The following is a 17256-nucleotide window of genomic DNA, read 5'->3' as shown; positions in this document are numbered from 1 at the left end:
AACATAGGATCTCTCGGCTATAAAAGGATATATCCCATTGCTGGTGAAGTCAGTGGAGCATGTAACTCATGACTGATGATTTCAGCGCTGCTGACTGCATTCACCCTTCTCCTTGCTAACTCATTTCTGCCAGACAGGATATACTTGGCTCAGAGCTGCAGCTCTAGCAAAAGTTGAATGAGAACCAGAAGTGAAAAGGCCCCCATTCACATGAAGCACAACGCCTTTGTTTTGAGGTTGTACCCACTATCAGGGGTATAACAGTATTCATACAGCCATTTTCCACCCCAGAATGCATCAAGTTTCATGTACTTCCCAGGACAGCCACTCCCCAGATCCCAGCAGCTGGCCTTGCAAGGCTTCCACTCCTTCCCAGACCCATTTATACTTGCATGTTGCTTTTTTCTGCCCATATTTTAAGGATATTTTTCCAGGAACTAAGCATCAACATTCCCAGTAAACCAGCTTGGTGGACTTGCCATTGGGTGCTGCCTTACTTAACATTCATGAAAACCAGAACAAACACCCTCCTGGCCCACCCTCCAGAAGTCCCGACTTCCTCACTTTGCTGCTCTCGGCCCCTAACACATGAACTTTGTTCAGAAATATTTTTTGCAAGAGCCAGAGTTAAAACTGCTTGATTTTCTGTTACTCAAAGGTCTACAAAGTTGGTTTGCTTTAATTACCACAACTCAACCCACTTCACCAAGGAATCCCAATACCAGTATCAATACACTTACTGGGGCTTCAGCAGAGGGGAATTATCATGGTTTTCCATGTGCCACCACTCTGCTAGTCCCTGTTCAGCTTACTCCTGGAGAATACTCCACATCTCTTTTCCCACTTTTGCAATCTAAATGCTGATTGAAAGCCAGCAGGTAGGAAGGACAATGGCATGACACTAAAATAAATAAGTGGGGCGCTTTATCTCAAGCCAATTCTCAGCCCCCTCAGACAGAATCTGCAAAAGTGTCCCTGACAGCCCCTGTAATGAAAGGTACTCCCCACTCTGCACAGGCAGCAGCAGAGACAAATCTCTCCGCAAGAGTCTAAATTTGTCTGCCCGAGTTCTAACTTGGGAAGGGGAGTTTGCCTGATAAAAGCCACTAAAAACATATGGTAATGCCATCATCAGTCTAGAAGGGAACTCCTGGACGTCAAAACCCTGAAGAACGAAGCAGGCCTAATTACCTGCTAACCTTAAACCCGCTCACCTACCCATGTGCTGAAAATGAGAAGCCACTGATTGAATGCTGCACTAATCTGATGCTTATAAAAGCTCTGCAAGGGAAATTTTCCTGCAGAAAATAAACACTTTGCAGGGAAGAAGTGTGGGAAGGAGCCTAGCTCCAGTGATTCTCCTGAGCTCCAAAACCACAAAAACTTTGCCCTCTTCAAGAACTCTGTATACACCAACCAGGGCTGCTGAGTGCCTGAAACCTCCTAGCTCACAACCCACTGGAAAATTTGTTGCAAGTAGGAAGAAGTGGTCAAGTTTTCCCCCGAATCATTCCTAATATGGGATGGGGCTGTCTTTGTTTTATTCCCCTTCCAAAAAGCTGATGCTAACAAATTCTCCCTGGTTACCACACCAACCACAGTACGAGAGCCGCAAGGGTTTAAAGTCCGTCCCTGCTGCTGGGGTTACATCTTAGGGGCAGTCTTGTGGGTGGCATATTTTCCAAACCCACATCGCTTTGGAAATTTCCCAGCTAACATGCTGACAAGAGCACATTTATAGACAATAGGCAACCCTCAGATCATCCCTGGCAGACTTGGAGTGTGTTAGTGATCCCAGGCGCAACAGTCAGACTGAGTCACAGACGTGTAGAGAGAAATGAGCACTGAAGGCCCCTTTCCAAAAGCTGCTGTCAAGAGCACCAAAACACCCCTAAATAACACAGCTCAAGGGAATTGTAGATTAGATTACGAGTTATGCAGAGCAAAGATCATGCCTGACACAGATGACCTCTCCTTACTTTTCATCCCTCCCAGCCCTGACTGACACTACTGGAGCCATGTGGACAAGGGAACATAGCTGAAAATCTTCCATTAAAAGAAGAGAAAAAAAATGCATCTGAAGCAGTCAAACTCATGCCAGACTGAATCAAAGGATGGAGCTGGACTGTTCTCAGTGGTGGTGGGAGATGACAGAACAAGGAGCAATGGGCTCAAGCTTCAGCAAGGGAAGTCGAGGTTGGATATTAGGAAAAACTCTCACTAGGATGGTAGTGAAGCACTGGAACAGGCTCCCCAGAGAGGTGGTGGAGTCTCCATCCTTGGAGGTGTTTAAGACCTAGGTAGACAAAGCCTTGGCTGGGATGATGTAGTTGGGGCTGGTCCTGCTGTGAGCAGGGGGTTGGACTAGATGTGACCTCCTGGGGTCCCTTCCAGTCCTCGTTTTCTATGATTCTGTGATATTACTGTTATTGATGCTGAATTTCATCTGACATAACCAAGATGCGTGGGGAATGATGGAGCCAGGGACCCATGTTTTCACCTTGCAGTGAGTCCTTCAGTCAGGGCATGTGATGCTTGTTTAAATCTTTTAGAAGATGATAACATTGTGAAATTCTCTGATATGCTCACTTGATGCTGGTGAGGTTACACTTTACAACCCACTGGAACAGCTTTTGTCAGGGAGGAGGATGCACCCCCTCAGAGGGTGTTTTCTTGTTAAACAAGAGGAAGAGAAAAGTACCAGTAAATACTTTGGGGCAGGAGTGATTAGGTGCTGAAATGATTAAAAGATGGACTTAAGCACTGGTTCTTTTATACTAGCTTCCTTTCCCCTGCTTTTCCTGCATTCCTGAAGGCAGGCCGAGTCTGTTAGCCTGGCAGCGCAGTAAAACCAAAGCATGAATGGATAAAGCGAATGGCAATGATTTGTTACTGACTGACATGTAGAGACACATTGGCCAACCAAAACAGTTTCAACTCCTGGCTCAGTGTCCGTATAAGTGCTGCTGAATGACCCATGCAAGTTTGATTTGCTCCCTCTAGCCTGCTTGCGACTCTTAAAATATCTGCCTGGCTGTACTTAGCCACCTGTACCTGGCAGGACTTGGGCAGAAGTGTTCATTAGCTAAGTCTAGCTGTTCTCTCTCAGAAGTGCGATAAAGGGCTCAATCACATTTTGGTAACAGTTACCAGGAAATGAAAGGAAGAGGCCTCTTTGGATGATACATGCAGTCTCTGGACCACCTTGCCACAGAAGATAAAAATCTTAAGACGGTAAGAATCATATGGTGACTTCAGCCCAGCAATCCTAACGTCATATTTTTGTTTGGAGCAGGAATAATTTAGGAAATTCAAAACATGGATAAATAAAAATGAACTGTTTAATCCTGAAAAGGAGAAAGGGAGCGAGAGAGAAAAGATGCATTTCGCTCTGACAGGTTTAGTGGTATTTCTTTAAGAAACCCAAAGGAAGAAAGAGTCCTGTCTACAAGTTATAACCCAAGCACAAAAGTGCAAAGCCAGCCTCAGTTCTCGCTATACGCTGTAGCAGCGGCAAGCAGAAAGGAAGTATCTGAATCCATAAACAGTACGTGGCTGGCTGGATGCAGTTTTCAATCATTTGAGAGAACCCACAGACCTCAGCAAGAGGAACTGAGGACCTGTCTTGTGAGATTTTGGACTTTATCATCACCTGAATGTATGCTGTAAATATTTACCCATCCTCCCATTAGCACAGAGCAGGGCTAACACTTTAACAATTACCACGTTTTTTTCCAGTCAAAGTTCATCACATGGGGGGGGGGGAAAAGTGATGTGAAGCCAGTTCTGGGAGAGAAGGATCTTTAGATGCTCCAGAAACCTCTGCTATAATCAGAGCACTTCTAAGAACACATACCAAAAGAGCTGTTGAGCGTGGACTAGGTTTAAATTGCAGGGAAATTGTAATCTTGGAAATCAAAGTTTAAAATTGTATTTACGTGCTCAATAAAGCTCAGGTACACACACCTGCAAGGCAGAAAGCCTCTCTCTCTCTCTCTCACTATCTCTGTATCCCTGGCTACGTAAAATGGGGATATTTACCTAAGCCAAATAACTGCTGAGAATAAACTCTTATTCTGTGCTTTTAAAGTGAAAAGAGCCCATTAGGGCTTGTCAATATTAGAATCCCTGTAGTGCCTTCAACCTGAGGAACTCAAAATTTGCTTATTGCTATATTCCAGACACAGCACAGATGCTCTAAAACAGGGCCAAAGAGCAGTTGTTAGTCTATCAGTGAGACACGAGGGGGGAAGGAACTACTTTAGTGAGTGCCGTAGTAAAGTCTGCAAATACTGAAACATTCTGCATTGTGAATTAGTTCTGAATGGGAAAGTGTTGCAATGCCAGCAAGAGTGTCCTCCTCCACACCATCCTGGCTGCTGAGGACTAAGGACCTTCAAAATCTTCCCTCCTTCTTCAGCACTTTGTTTCTGGGGGTCTTAGAAGTTGTCAGAGGCAAAGATTTCCTTTTAAACTTAATACATACCATCCCAGCATCTGCAGGAAACAAACCATTTTAATGGGAATGTTAGCTGCCATGCAATTTTCCAGCTGGACTATCCATAGCATCCTGAATGCATGAGTTAAACATATTTCTATTGTTATACATAAAAAATTGTAATTTCTAATCAAAAGTGCAAAGCAAAACTTACTTGACAGGCTCATTCAATGCAAAAAAAAAAAGCAGCTGAAACCAGCAAATACTTAATTCTAGCATTTCAAAAACCCCACACAAAATTAGTTCAGCTCCATAAGAAAAATTATATATTGGTAAAGCTGTGGTATATAAATCCTGAAAACAGGGAATTGCAAGAGAAGGTAGCACAGACCCAACCTTCTCTATGGAGGAGTATATGTATCATTGCTATAATAGCAAGAACAATTCAGGACCCAGACACTGAAAATGCACAGGTAGAAAAGAATAAGGAGGTAACTACTTACTCCTCCCAGTCAGACCTTTATCTGCACTTACCTATTAAGGCGGTCATGAAACGGTTCATGGAGAGAGGCTCTAAATACATTGGCCCTTCGTACCCAGATTCCAGTTCACTCCTAACATAATCCCTAAAGAACAAAAGAAAACACACAAAAACATTAAGATACAGGTGGCCCGAACTGAAAGGAACATACCTGGTCTCGCACACACACTTCTATAATGCACCCTGCACTTGATCGACACATATAAAGGGGACGATGGTGTCAACCCATGTAATCACTGTATCGAAAGGGTCATTTTGCTTGACACATGTCTGCACAAACATTTGAAAAAAGCTGAATCTCCTGCAGAAAAACTGTGCAGCAAGGAGGGCTGGGGAAGCAGGGGTGGGGAGAGAGGAAACATTCTTTAGTCGTTAGCGAATGATACGTCTGGTTCAGCAACCGCGCTTCAAGTAGGCTGCAGTAGACCCTGCAATAGATGCAGGGACCTTGGCACAAAGCATCGAGTCCGTCCAAATAACAGGATGGACTAGAACAATGCAGCAGTGATTCTCTAGTCAAGGCAAAGCAAACCGTTTATGATGGATAACAGCACCAAACCAGGCTTAGGGGAAAGGCCTTTCCCTCAATTAAATGCAGACTACAGCATATGACTCAGTGCTACAGTTAGCCAACTGCTTCTTCCCAGATGCATCCTAGGATCCCAGCTTGTGCCAGCCACATGTGAAAAAAGCCCACCTCTACCTCTACCCCTACCCCTACCCCTACCCCTATCTGAAAACCAGTTACCTTTCCCCAAGCAGAGCAATTCACCTGCTCATTTACGAAAGTCTCTGGAATTCAGACATCAATCTCAAACTACTAAAACAAACACTTCAAATGCCCGTTCTGGGCACCCAGCAGCTCTGCCTACTCACAGCAGGTTTTCAAGTGTTACAAGACATGCAAGGTATGTTGGTCAGGGGCCTCTTTATACTGTAACCTGTAGTTAAAGTGCATGAGAAAACAGGAGCAATTTATTCCTCTTGCCTCAACATCCATTGCATACAACGTCTTTTTCTCTCTCCAGGATCCAGAAGTAGCCTGGAGCTAGACCAGCAGTTCCCAAACTCTGACAGGTTGCACACCACAAATTTAAAACTATACAACCTTACGTACCACCAGCAAATTTTTCAGTTCAACCTTAAGTACCACCAGTAAAATTTTGTCCTATAAATTAATTATAACACATCTGTTAACGTGTACCATTGACAAGTTGCCTGCATACCACTGGTGGTACCCATACCACGGATTGGGAACCGCCAAGCTAGACTGTCCACAGTGACTGTCCTCACCTGGACTGTTCTCAGTGGGGGCAGATGGCAGGACAAGGAGCAATGGGCTCAAGCTTCAGCAAGGGAAGTTGAGGTTGGATATTAGAAAAAATTCTCTCACTAGGAGGGTGGTGAAGCACTGGGACAGGTTACCTAGAGAGGTGATGGCATCTCCATCATTGGAGGTTTTGAAGACCCAGGTAGACAAAGCCTTGGCTGGGATGACATAGCTGGGGCTTGTCCCGCTTTGAGCAGGGGGTCGGACTAGATGTGACCACCTGAGGTCCCTTCCAACCCTCCTTCTCTATGATCCCGCGCTCTGTAATTCTGACAAGTATTATTCCTTTGTTTTTTATGTGAACCATCAAAAGATTCACACCTCCAGCTGAGTACAACCCATTAGAGCTCAAAACAACAACTCTAGCGGTTTGCTTCTTTCATTGTTGTTTTTTTTAACTTACCAAACTGCAATTGAAAAATCTCTTGCTATTAGAAACAGTATGCTCTAATATCAACCCACGTGGACTATTTCTAAAGAGCCAAGAGCACAGTAGTTCCTGGTGTACCTATTAGGCAACAGATAGTGTCACAAGACAGCCTTATGCAACACAGTTCAGATGCACCCACAAAGACGCAGATGTGAGATGCCTGCGTAGCTCCTACATCACCTGCAGCCAGTGAGGCTCGTCCCCAACGCACAGGACCATCAAAAGAAAGGAACTGCCACTTTCCTGAGAGCAACTTGCTCCAGATGTTATTGAGGGCATCACAGCAGGCAGGCCAGGCACAAGAGGAGCTTTCTGAATAGCAGCCTTCATTGGAAGCATACAAATTCCTTGTGATCCCATGCCAGGGGAACGAAGAGCAGAAGCCATGATCTTCCCTTGGCTCCTGCACTGTGTGGAGCCAGTGACAGTAAAAGGCTCCAAAACGGGGACGAGGTGCCCACTGGCACAGGCACCCCTTGAGGAGCCCAAGTTACTGTATGTTAAAAAGCCACTGTCTCTTCTTTGAGCATAAAACAGCATGAATCCTACCGGAGGACTGGCCAGGAGCCTTCAGGATGGCGGGAACGCATGTCAGCTGCACCAGACGGTCACTGCGGACTGCTCTCCCTGACCGCTCTGCTCAGCCAAAGGCACACGGTGTCTGGCAAAAGTCAGGGGGGTGCTCCACATCACAGCCTTGCAGGCTTCTGAGGCAGATGCTCACACTTTGTTAGAAAACAAGGACAGGGCCGGATCTGTGATCGGCTGAGCTTTGAGGTTCAGTGCCGGAGAATGCAGCCAAGCTGTAATGCAACGAGATGCATTGCGTTGTCTGTTTTGATCCCGCTGTGCCATGAGACATTAGAAATCCAGACAACAGCGTCAGGAACATACAGAGGTGACGTGGATCTCACCCCTGGTCCGGCTCATCCTCAGGTTTTTGCACCAACGTCTCTTGCTCCTAGCTGCAATTGAGAGCTCCACGTCTCTGTGCTGGGAGAAGCCACTTCTGTTCTCCAGTTACAACCTCCCTTCCATTCGGGAGCTGCATTTGAGCCCGGGCACGTCTCCTTTTTGGGTGGGGACAGCAAAGGAGCACCATCACCTGGGGCACTGAGGCTGTCAGCACCAAGGACTTCACTGATGTTGGAGGTGGCGGGCTCTGGAGCCTGCCAGCACGCTCTTCACCGTCCTTATACTCGCTGAACCTGGATCTGATTTGTGCCTGGGATGCACAGTTGCATCAGACAGCAAGGGCACCATTAGGGACTTCACGATCACAACGCAGAGCAACTCACTTCGCCTCCTTACGTCAGGCCGCAGCAAAGAATCTGCTTAATAAAATCCTGGAGACACCCCAACCCCCACTTTCCGGAGACACACAAGGCACTTCTTCACTGACTCATCAACCACAGACCCACGCGGACTCTGCTACTGGTCACCTCCACAGGAGACGCCGTCACATTGTGGTGAGCAGAACAGGAACAAGATGCTTCTTCCTCATCGGGCAGCCTCACGAGAGACTGCCAGCTTCAGACGACCTTGCCATCTCTGGGGCGAGCTCAGTTTCGGACACGGGGAGGGGTCAAGGGCACAGTGACGTGAAGGTTCGGGAACAGCCCTTTGTGTGGCGGTGGTGGGGTCAACTAGCACCACACTATCAGATGGCTGCTCCCATTCTGCTGGGTTATCGGGAGCGGGTCCTAGACACTACACTGCTGACCTCAGGTTTACTGAACAGCTGCAACACATGCCCCTTTTGACCTCTTTGCCTCATTCTACCTCTGTTTTTCTCCCCCTGCCTTCAGCATTTCAAATCCTTCCACCTAGGCCGTCTTTACCATGACCCAAGAGAGGTAGTTAGTAGTGTTGGTATGAAGTCAGGCAGAAGGCAGTGTAGATTTGCACCTTACAGACTGACTAAATGAGAGATGCATATAGCATGAGCTTCTGTGAGCCCAGACTCACTTCAGATGCTGTGAAAAGTTAAGTCTACAAGGTGCAGCTTCACGTGGCCTCCCTCTGTCATGACTGACTTCACAGTACCCTCTGGACTGTCTGAGCAGAAATCATAGAAATCACAGACAAGGAGGGCTGGAAGGGACCTCAGGAGGTCACATCTAATCCAACCCCCTGCTCAAGACAGAACCAGCCCCAACTACATCATCCCAGCCAGGGCTCTGTCTACCCGGCTCTTCAAAACCTCCAAGGTTGGAGACTCCACCACCTCTGGGTAACCTGGTCCAGTGCTTCACCACCCTCCTAGTGAGAAAATTCATCCTAATAGCCAACCTCAACTTCCCTTGCTGCAACTGGACCCCATTGCTCCTTGGCCTGTTATCAGCCCCCACTGAGACCAGTCCAGCTCCGTCCTCTTTGCAGCCCCCCTGCAGGGAGGTGAAGGCTGCTATTCAATCCCCCTTGGTCATCTCTTCTGCAGACTAAACCAGCTCAGTTCCCTCAGCCTCTCCTCGTAAGTCGTGTGCCCTAGCCCCCGAATCGTTTTTGTTGCCTTCATTTAAGCCATAAGCATCTCCAAACTTCCAAGTCCTGGAGGAACAGGACTGCTGCACAGAGCACTTGTCCAGGAGGCGAGCATCCCTTGACGGCTATCAGTCCATTGCAGGGCAGGCCAAAACTTGAACCCTGAAGGCTCGAAGCTGGTTATGAGCCGTGGCATGGGGCAAAACACTCTGCCTTGTTCTATAGAGCAGGTTCCTTGAGCACCTTCTTTTCTAAAGGATTATCTCTATTTCGACTGTGAAGATATGATCTCTTCACAAACTTCGCTGAATACGGAATAATTCAGAGAATAATGGATTAGAGAAGAGACCATCTGGATTCACCTCATTGTCCCAGCACTTAGAAGGACCTGAGGAAGCCCCTCTGACTGCTCTGCCTTGGCACAGGAGCATCAGCAAGCATAGGATCCATGCACCACCCTGGACTGTGCTATTCCCAAGACTGATCTCATGCGACCCAGAGGTACATGCACCTGCACTGGGGAATGAAGCATTCAGTTTTCTCCACTGCAGCAACATTTGAAGGAAAAGAAGTTATCATGAGAACAAACAGGTCTGTAATGTAGCAAACCCTAGAAGCCCAGCAGACTTTGTTGTTCACAGCACTGGAAGGTTAGTATTACCCTAATTGCTCATTCAGATAAGAGAATCGATGCTGTGAATTTTCACTATTACACTGGCAGCGCAAGGAAGTTGATCTTTTGGCAGAGACACCAGTCAGAAGATGCCTGGAAGAGCTGCAGTGCCACACAAAGATGCTGACAAGAGCGCGGGTGCACACTCAATTCTGATCAGTTAGAGCTGTATTAAGCACCCACTTTTACACTGCAGAACAGCTCAGTTGACTTAAACCGCATAAGAAAATGAAAGACCAAAACCATTATTTTCTGGGTAATTAAATGACTCTTAAATGGTGTTTCTACTTTACAAAATTAGGACATAAAAATAAAGCTAATTTCAGACTGCCAGATTTTCTGTGGCTGGGAGCGCAGTTCTAGGGCTATCATTGTGCCGTCAAGCTCAAAATATAACCGCTGCCAGCAACAGCTAACTTATATTTCTAAACAAAGGTATACGTCTGACAGGGCTTGATATGCGAGGGATTTATACATTACTACAAAGGCAAGAAAGCTTTCCCTATTTACAAAAGGTACTTTGTAACCAGCTGCCACAAGACTGCAATTATTTGGCCCAACTGTGTCAAGTCACTGGCATCGACTCTGGCTGGCCAGTCACCTCAGCCAACATCAAGCAAGCGCACCAGAAACAGAATTAGTTCACACGTCATTGGACATCCTCCTATTACAAATAATACTTTAAAAAACTAGCCAAAACAAATGGCTCCCTCTAAGTCTCCCCCCTCCACGGGAACCCTCTTAATTCTAAAAAGTCTGCCAAATGCAAGATACGGGCACAAGCCAACAGGAAAACAAGCAGCTAGAATGATGCTCCGTTCATTTCTACGGCATAACTGCACATTTTTCTCCAGTGTTACTCACTCCCATTTCCAGTAAAGAGAACACGAGGTCATGGTTAGGGGGGAGAGGCTTGTGCAACTACACATACAATACTGGAACATGCTCTCAAGGCGGCCCAGCTGAACTTCAACTTGCCATTGGCTCCTTAGATCCCACGTAACATTCTCACTGTCCATGTCTCACTGCGTCAGATATCCTACATTTGGACTAATCGGTTCTTTCAGGGGTTCTCCAAATGCTTTACACAATGTTAGCCAATGAATCCTCATTATCCCTGTTACTGCTCTCCCATTTTACAGATGGGGAAACCAAGGCACTGAAAAAGTGAAGTGACCAACCCTAAAAATCACATAAAACGTGGAAACCTGAAACCAGAGGCCAACAGAAAGGCCAGACCTCCTGACCCCTAGTCCTCAGAATAACTTGTGGTTTAAGGCACAAAGTGAAACAGCAACACTGGAAGCCAAAGATAGTCGGTGATTCAAACCTCCTAATAGCTTGCAGTGTCACAAGTGCCAGCAGATATCAGTCTTGCAGCTTCATATTCCAAGGTATCGTGCATCAGCGGCACTGAGTTCATAGGTCTCTAGTGTTACCTCGTTACTCACCTGGAACATCCTGTCAGCTAACAAGCTACTGTGTCTGCAGTCCTGAGAGCTTTCAGCTGCACTGAGTATTCAGAGAAGCAGCTTGCAAATTGCGAATGATAAAAAACCATCAGAACATCACCACAACCCCTGTGGCACAGAGCATATCTGTACATTAGCTCCACTTCAATGATTAAAGGGTCTTGATGAGACCCTCACGAATTTGGAAACTCTTGGGTTTGGCCAAGAATGGCTCTTCCTTTATTACTACCATCCCCAGCTACTGGGGGAACCTCTCTCCCGTCACAGAGGACAAGGCCACATGTCTTCCAACAGACCAGTCAGTGCTGCTCTGCAGGGATGGACCAGTTCCCTCGAAGAATTTCAGCACAAGACATATCTATTCTTCCAGCAACCAAGGACCCAAACCAGGATCAAACAGCAGGATTCTGGCCATTTATTTATCACTTAAACTAACCACTAAATTTAGGGAAAGTGAAATCCTACAATTAAATGGAACTCCTGGTAAGTGACTGGTGAGGAGCACTGTATAGATGCACGGTGCTTGGTGTCATTACACCAACAGTGCGAGCCACATGGTAACACTGCGATAGCGCCCATTCATCATGCCATTTACAATGCAACAACGGTTAAAACTCACATTCAAATGAGAATGAATTCAAGTCAGAATTAAAATCAAGCTCCAGATCAATCCAGGCAAGTTTATATCCCCCTTTCTGACACTCTTTTCAGGGTAGAAGTCAAAACCCCAGAGCAGAGTGGATAAAAATATTTTTTTTAAATAAAAAATTCTGATTTTTTTTATTTAAATCAGATATTTTCCATATAATCGTATTTTTTGTTTTTTAAGAAGCTTTTTTTTTTAAAGATAAACTTATATAAAGACAGTTTTAATTTAAGATATGTTAAAGCTCAAAGATATCATCATGGAATTGAGATTATAACTTCTAATTATCTACTATTTGAGACAGTATATTCATGTAAACATGTGGAAGAGTTTTTTATAAATAGGATACAACAGACCATGAACTATATTAGGGGCCCAATCTGATAGGGTTCCCAGAGGCTCCTCTATAGATTAGTAAAGGTTAAAGAAAACTACTCTACCCAACGGGACTCAATGAGCATCTCTGGGATGCTTAGATTCAGTTCTCAAACTGTAGGCTTGTGGCTCCAGAGATAACATCCTTGTTCACAGCAGTACATATCATCCTGGAATAGGGATTATAACTTCTAATTATATACTATTTGAGACAATATATTCTAATTATATACTATTTGAGACAATATATTCATGTGACCTTTTTAGAAGTTTAATAAATAGGTCACAAGAGACCATGAACTGTATTAGGGGCCAGATTCCCAGAGGTTCCTCTATAGATCAGTACATATTAAAGAAAACCACTCTACCCAATGGCATTCAGTGTTCAGTCTAGAAGATCCCATGAAGCATCTCTGGGATGCTGAGTTTCAGTTCTCAAACTGTGGATTTGTGCCCCCAGAAATCATAGGCAGGTGAGGTTCTTTGGGTAGATGTGGCCTCTTTTATTAGACCAACTAAGTAGTTGGAAAAATTGTTCTTTGCAAGCTTTCAGGTACAAACACCCTTCTTCAGGCATAGGGAGAGTCTGTTGTCTCCAGAGATAACATCCTTGCTAACAGCAGTATATGGAGACGAAAGAGAACAGCCCTGATTACCCACCCAGCAGCCCTCTTGTCTCTCTGCAAATTTGCATACACACAGTCAAGCTCTTACCTCTCTCTCAAAGTGCAGTTTCAAGAAGTTAAATGATTAGAGGATATCAAACAATAAGAATGCACTTTTTGTAGAAAACAACAATTAAATCAAGGGTTTCTGACCAGTGGTTGAAATCAATTTGATTTAAATCAAGCCCACCCTGCCCCAGAGGTTGGCTTTCAGTGTTGTAGCTCAACATGCCCAACTGTCATAGCAGAACTCATTACCACCCACAAAGTTTAAACCATGAGTTCTTAGAACTGGGTGTCCAACATGTCAAAATCGGAGCCTCTAAAAACCTAGGACAAAACTCCAACTACCTGTAGCTATAAAAGCTCTGGGGCTCCCAGGGAAATCCTTGGGAAGCCTTTTTCCTGCCTACCCAGGAAATACACACTGCCATAATTCTTCCCTTCACCCTTTCAGGAAACCATTAAGAGGAGCCCTGACAGCCACAGTATCAACACAGCTCTGTTACCACAAAAAGCTCTGTTTACATTTCCCTCTGTTGCAGCAGAGTTAAGCAAAAGACATTTCAAAGCACTTGCAGAAACATTTTTTTTCTACGCCATTTTCAAACCTATCGCTTAGTGCAAGCTGATTTAACACAGTGGTTTAAAATATTTCCCACTGCTGGGTTCCAAGATAACACGGCTCAATTCAGCACAAAGTTTCTGAAGCAAGTACACCAAAGAGTTGTTTTTCCCCCTTTGGGCTCCAACCCTCTGGTTAAGTGAAAGCAAGCTTGCTTTCACTTGGGCTTACTGTATTCAGCAACACCCAAAGAACAAAGAAAGGTTACTTACCTGGTACAGTTATATTGTCACAGCACTCTTTACTGTCTGCTGCTTTACATTTTGGAACCAACCCATAACTGCTTTTGTTTTTATTACTGCAATATTTCTTATCAGAACTACTGAATTATGGACACTTCCAGGCTCTTTATTCCACAGTTTCCCTTGCATGCAGCCACCAGCCAGTTGAGAGGAAAAGTGTTTTTCCTTCTAATAAAACACTTTGGAAACTCAGAGAGGTGCTACAGCTCTGCTGGTTTACCAGTTTCTACTGCCAGATTCAGACCAGACTTAGCTGCACTGTGGACATTTTCTCTTCTTGGTCCAAGAGGCATTGCATGCATCAAAAAAGCAGTGCATTTTCCTCTTCAGAAAGAAGTTTCCCTTGTGCTGGAAATAATATGCTTTATGACCCTGAGCCAACCCCCGAAGTCGATAGAGAGGTTCCCACTAAGTTCAGTGAGTTGGATCAGACTGTGCACACCTTTCAGAGGCAGAGCACAGTCACTGTAAACTGATTTGCAAAACAGGGATATATTCTTGATAGCTAATGGGGAGGAAACAGGAAACAAAGCATAACAACAACCTCCCAAAACAACAAGGAAACAAACCCAGACTTCCCTTCTGCTTGTAGTTGCTACTGGCAAAAAAAAAAAAAAACATCATGAAAAGAATTTGCAACTCTTAAAACCAAGTCCTCAGAAGAATTTCGCATGTTCCTACCTGGAGATCTGGTGCCCAGCATACAGCAGCAGCGCTGTCAGAAAGTACAAGTAGAGCTGAACCAGGTGTTGTCTCGGTAGTGTCAGGAGGACAACACTCAAGATGTAACCTTGAGCAGAAAGGAAACAGAAACAGAAATGAAACCTTCCAGTGATGGTTTTAGAAAGTGAGATCAAGACTCATATTGTTCATAAAAACACAACTGAAATCCCTCCGGTCTCTCTCTCTCTCCCTAAACTCCAAGCAGCTGCATTACCTCTTCAGCATCCCTGAAGTGCATCTGCCCAATCCACAAGAAAGGAAAAAACCACATGGCTTGCACATATGGGCACAGGCCTAGTGGCTTCAGTCAGACTGAACCTGTCAGAAGAGGAACAGACCCAGAACATTTCAACAAGAGTAGAGGGGACTGCAAGACTTGAAAAAAGAAAAAGGCCCTTGTGCCTAGTCTTCCCTGAAGCACCTGGAAGAAGTGAAAATAACTTTCTGAATTAACCTAAGCAACAAGAGGGAAATCACCTGCCTGGCCTGTCTACCCGATGCGTTCAAAACCACACAGGCACACCAGTGTGAGAGCCCTTAAAGACGACATGCCTAAAACCTATATATATATTAACTGAACTGCCCTGTTATTTCAGTGTTCTCCCATGACCCATCTTCAAGGCAGAGAGACCTGCTGAACAGCACTGTTTGAGACCAATCCCATTTCGCCCCTTCTCTGCACTGCTGGAACTTGCTTCTGTGCCAGCAATCGATGCAGCATCAAGCTCTTCTGGAGCAAGCAGCAACTTTCATTGCCTGCACTTGCCTGTGGCCCTGGCAGCTACTTCAAAGGCTGACTAGCATTCTCTTAAACTGGGAAAAATCCCCCAGGGCAAACATGGCTTCGTTCTTCACGAACATAGCTTGGCTAGTCGCCCTCAAAAGAACAAACTCTGGTCCTTCCCTTCGCATCTCTCTCCATTACAATGCCTACATAGAGCCAAGTTGGGAAGCTGCTTCTCCACACTTCAGCTCAAAGTACCCAAGTCAACACCACGCACAGACAGACAGGGGGCACGCCACAGGCCAGGCTTGTTCTTCCATCAGATCTCTCTGTCCTGGAATTGGCACTGATGATGCTCATTTCAAAGGTTACTAACTTAAGTGCCAGTGCAGTGGAAGCCATTCAGAGAAACCCATCACCAACAAAGGATTTCCCATCAGCTAAACAGAAAAAAACCCTTTATGGACAGGTTCATCGTACACAAAATCACAGATCTGCTACAAATGCCACTTGCTTACAATATGATCCATCCACTCAGCTCTGTGTCAAGTTGGTAACCACCTTTTAACTGGAGCAGATTTTTGCAGACTGAGCGGTGTGTTATTAGGCTGCTTAGCGTCGAGACATCACAGAGCTTCTGGAACAAACATCCTGTAATACCTTGCATCAACAGCAGCACAATTATCTACTGTAAAGCCACCCAGAAACACATCCTGGCCTGCTATCATAAACTAAGGCAAATGTTTATGTAAGGGTAGTCCAACTCGTTTCAACTGCCCACTGCTTAAGTCTTTTCAACCCCTAGTGCTTCATCTCTATAAAATGACATTAACAGTAAACCCATTGAAGAGTGCTGGAAATTTGCCCAACTTTTTTTTTTTTTTTTTAGGGAAAAAACCAGCTTCACGCCCCCCAAAAACACCCCAGCAATCAATCGTCCATTCAGGCATGTAAAACTTCCTTATTCTAGGTAAGGACAAGCAAATAAAAGCCACCTTGAATAACTGTGTGTGTATGTCTTATATACATACACACACACACACACGCACACACACACATATATTTACACTTACACCAGCATTTCATCATAATTTTCCACACATTCATCAAAAACCTGAACTTATCATAAGTCAGACATTTATCTACTTGTCTTTCCCAAAGTCTCTTTAGCAGGGAATATGATCCATGCTTCAAAGAGGAACCCCCATGAATTTCCATAAAGTCCTTGGATTTTTCCCTCTTTCTTTGAGCTTGAAGTTTAATTTAATGAAACTATTGAATGGAGCCTGAGGTCTAGCACTATAACGTTGGCTTATAGCAATTAAGATGCTTTGTGTGAACCACATGCTTCTAATTAATAAAGCAAACAGATGTTCACATCTTTTGTCTATTCTTTAGCTAAGTAGCAAACAAGGATTTGATGGGGTTTATTGCCTGCTTCCTGCTTTCCCAACAAACATATGAGCAGCAACCACAAGTACGCTGGGCAGTGTTGTCCCTTAAAGGCAAAGCAGGCCCTTAACTAGTTTGCTTCACCCCATCCAGGACCAGCTAATAGAAGGGCCATGGTATTTGGCATGCAACATCCCAGGCCCCAGAGTAAATAGCTATATAGCTCTACCTATTTTTAACTAGATATAGATATCCATATAACGTGGTCCCCATCTTCAAAAAAGGGAAGAGAGAGGACCTGGGCAACTATAGGCCCATCAGTCTTACCTCTATCCTTGGGAAACTCTTTGAGAAGATCCTCAAGGAGCACATCTGTGATGGGCCGGCTTCAGGGATGATGCTTAAGGGCAACCAGCACGGTTTCATTAGGGGCAGGTCATGTCAGACCAACCTGATTGCCTTTTATGATCAGGTCACAAAGGCAATGGATGCAGGT

General features: G+C 45.0%; 1 protein-coding gene across 1 annotated transcript in view; it reads right to left on the bottom strand.

Annotated features, from left to right (window-relative positions):
- RNF145 (ring finger protein 145) overlaps positions 1-17256 on the bottom strand; it is a 58043-nt gene that overhangs the window by 23049 nt on the left and 17738 nt on the right. Inside the window, exons 2-3 of the mRNA XM_019506072.1 lie at positions 14603-14711; positions 4973-5064 (exon numbers count right to left, since the gene is read on the bottom strand). Of these exons, the coding sequence (XP_019361617.1) occupies positions 4973-5064; positions 14603-14711 (201 nt within the window). The remainder of the gene's footprint in view (positions 1-4972; positions 5065-14602; positions 14712-17256) is intronic.

Source organism: Gavialis gangeticus, unplaced genomic scaffold, assembly GCF_001723915.1.
Source record: "Gavialis gangeticus isolate Ggan-Ray unplaced genomic scaffold, GavGan_comp1, whole genome shotgun sequence".
NCBI lineage: Eukaryota > Metazoa > Chordata > Crocodylia > Gavialidae > Gavialis > Gavialis gangeticus.
Note: the sequence above shows the minus strand (reverse complement) of the source record. Positions and strands in the feature narration are given on the sequence as shown.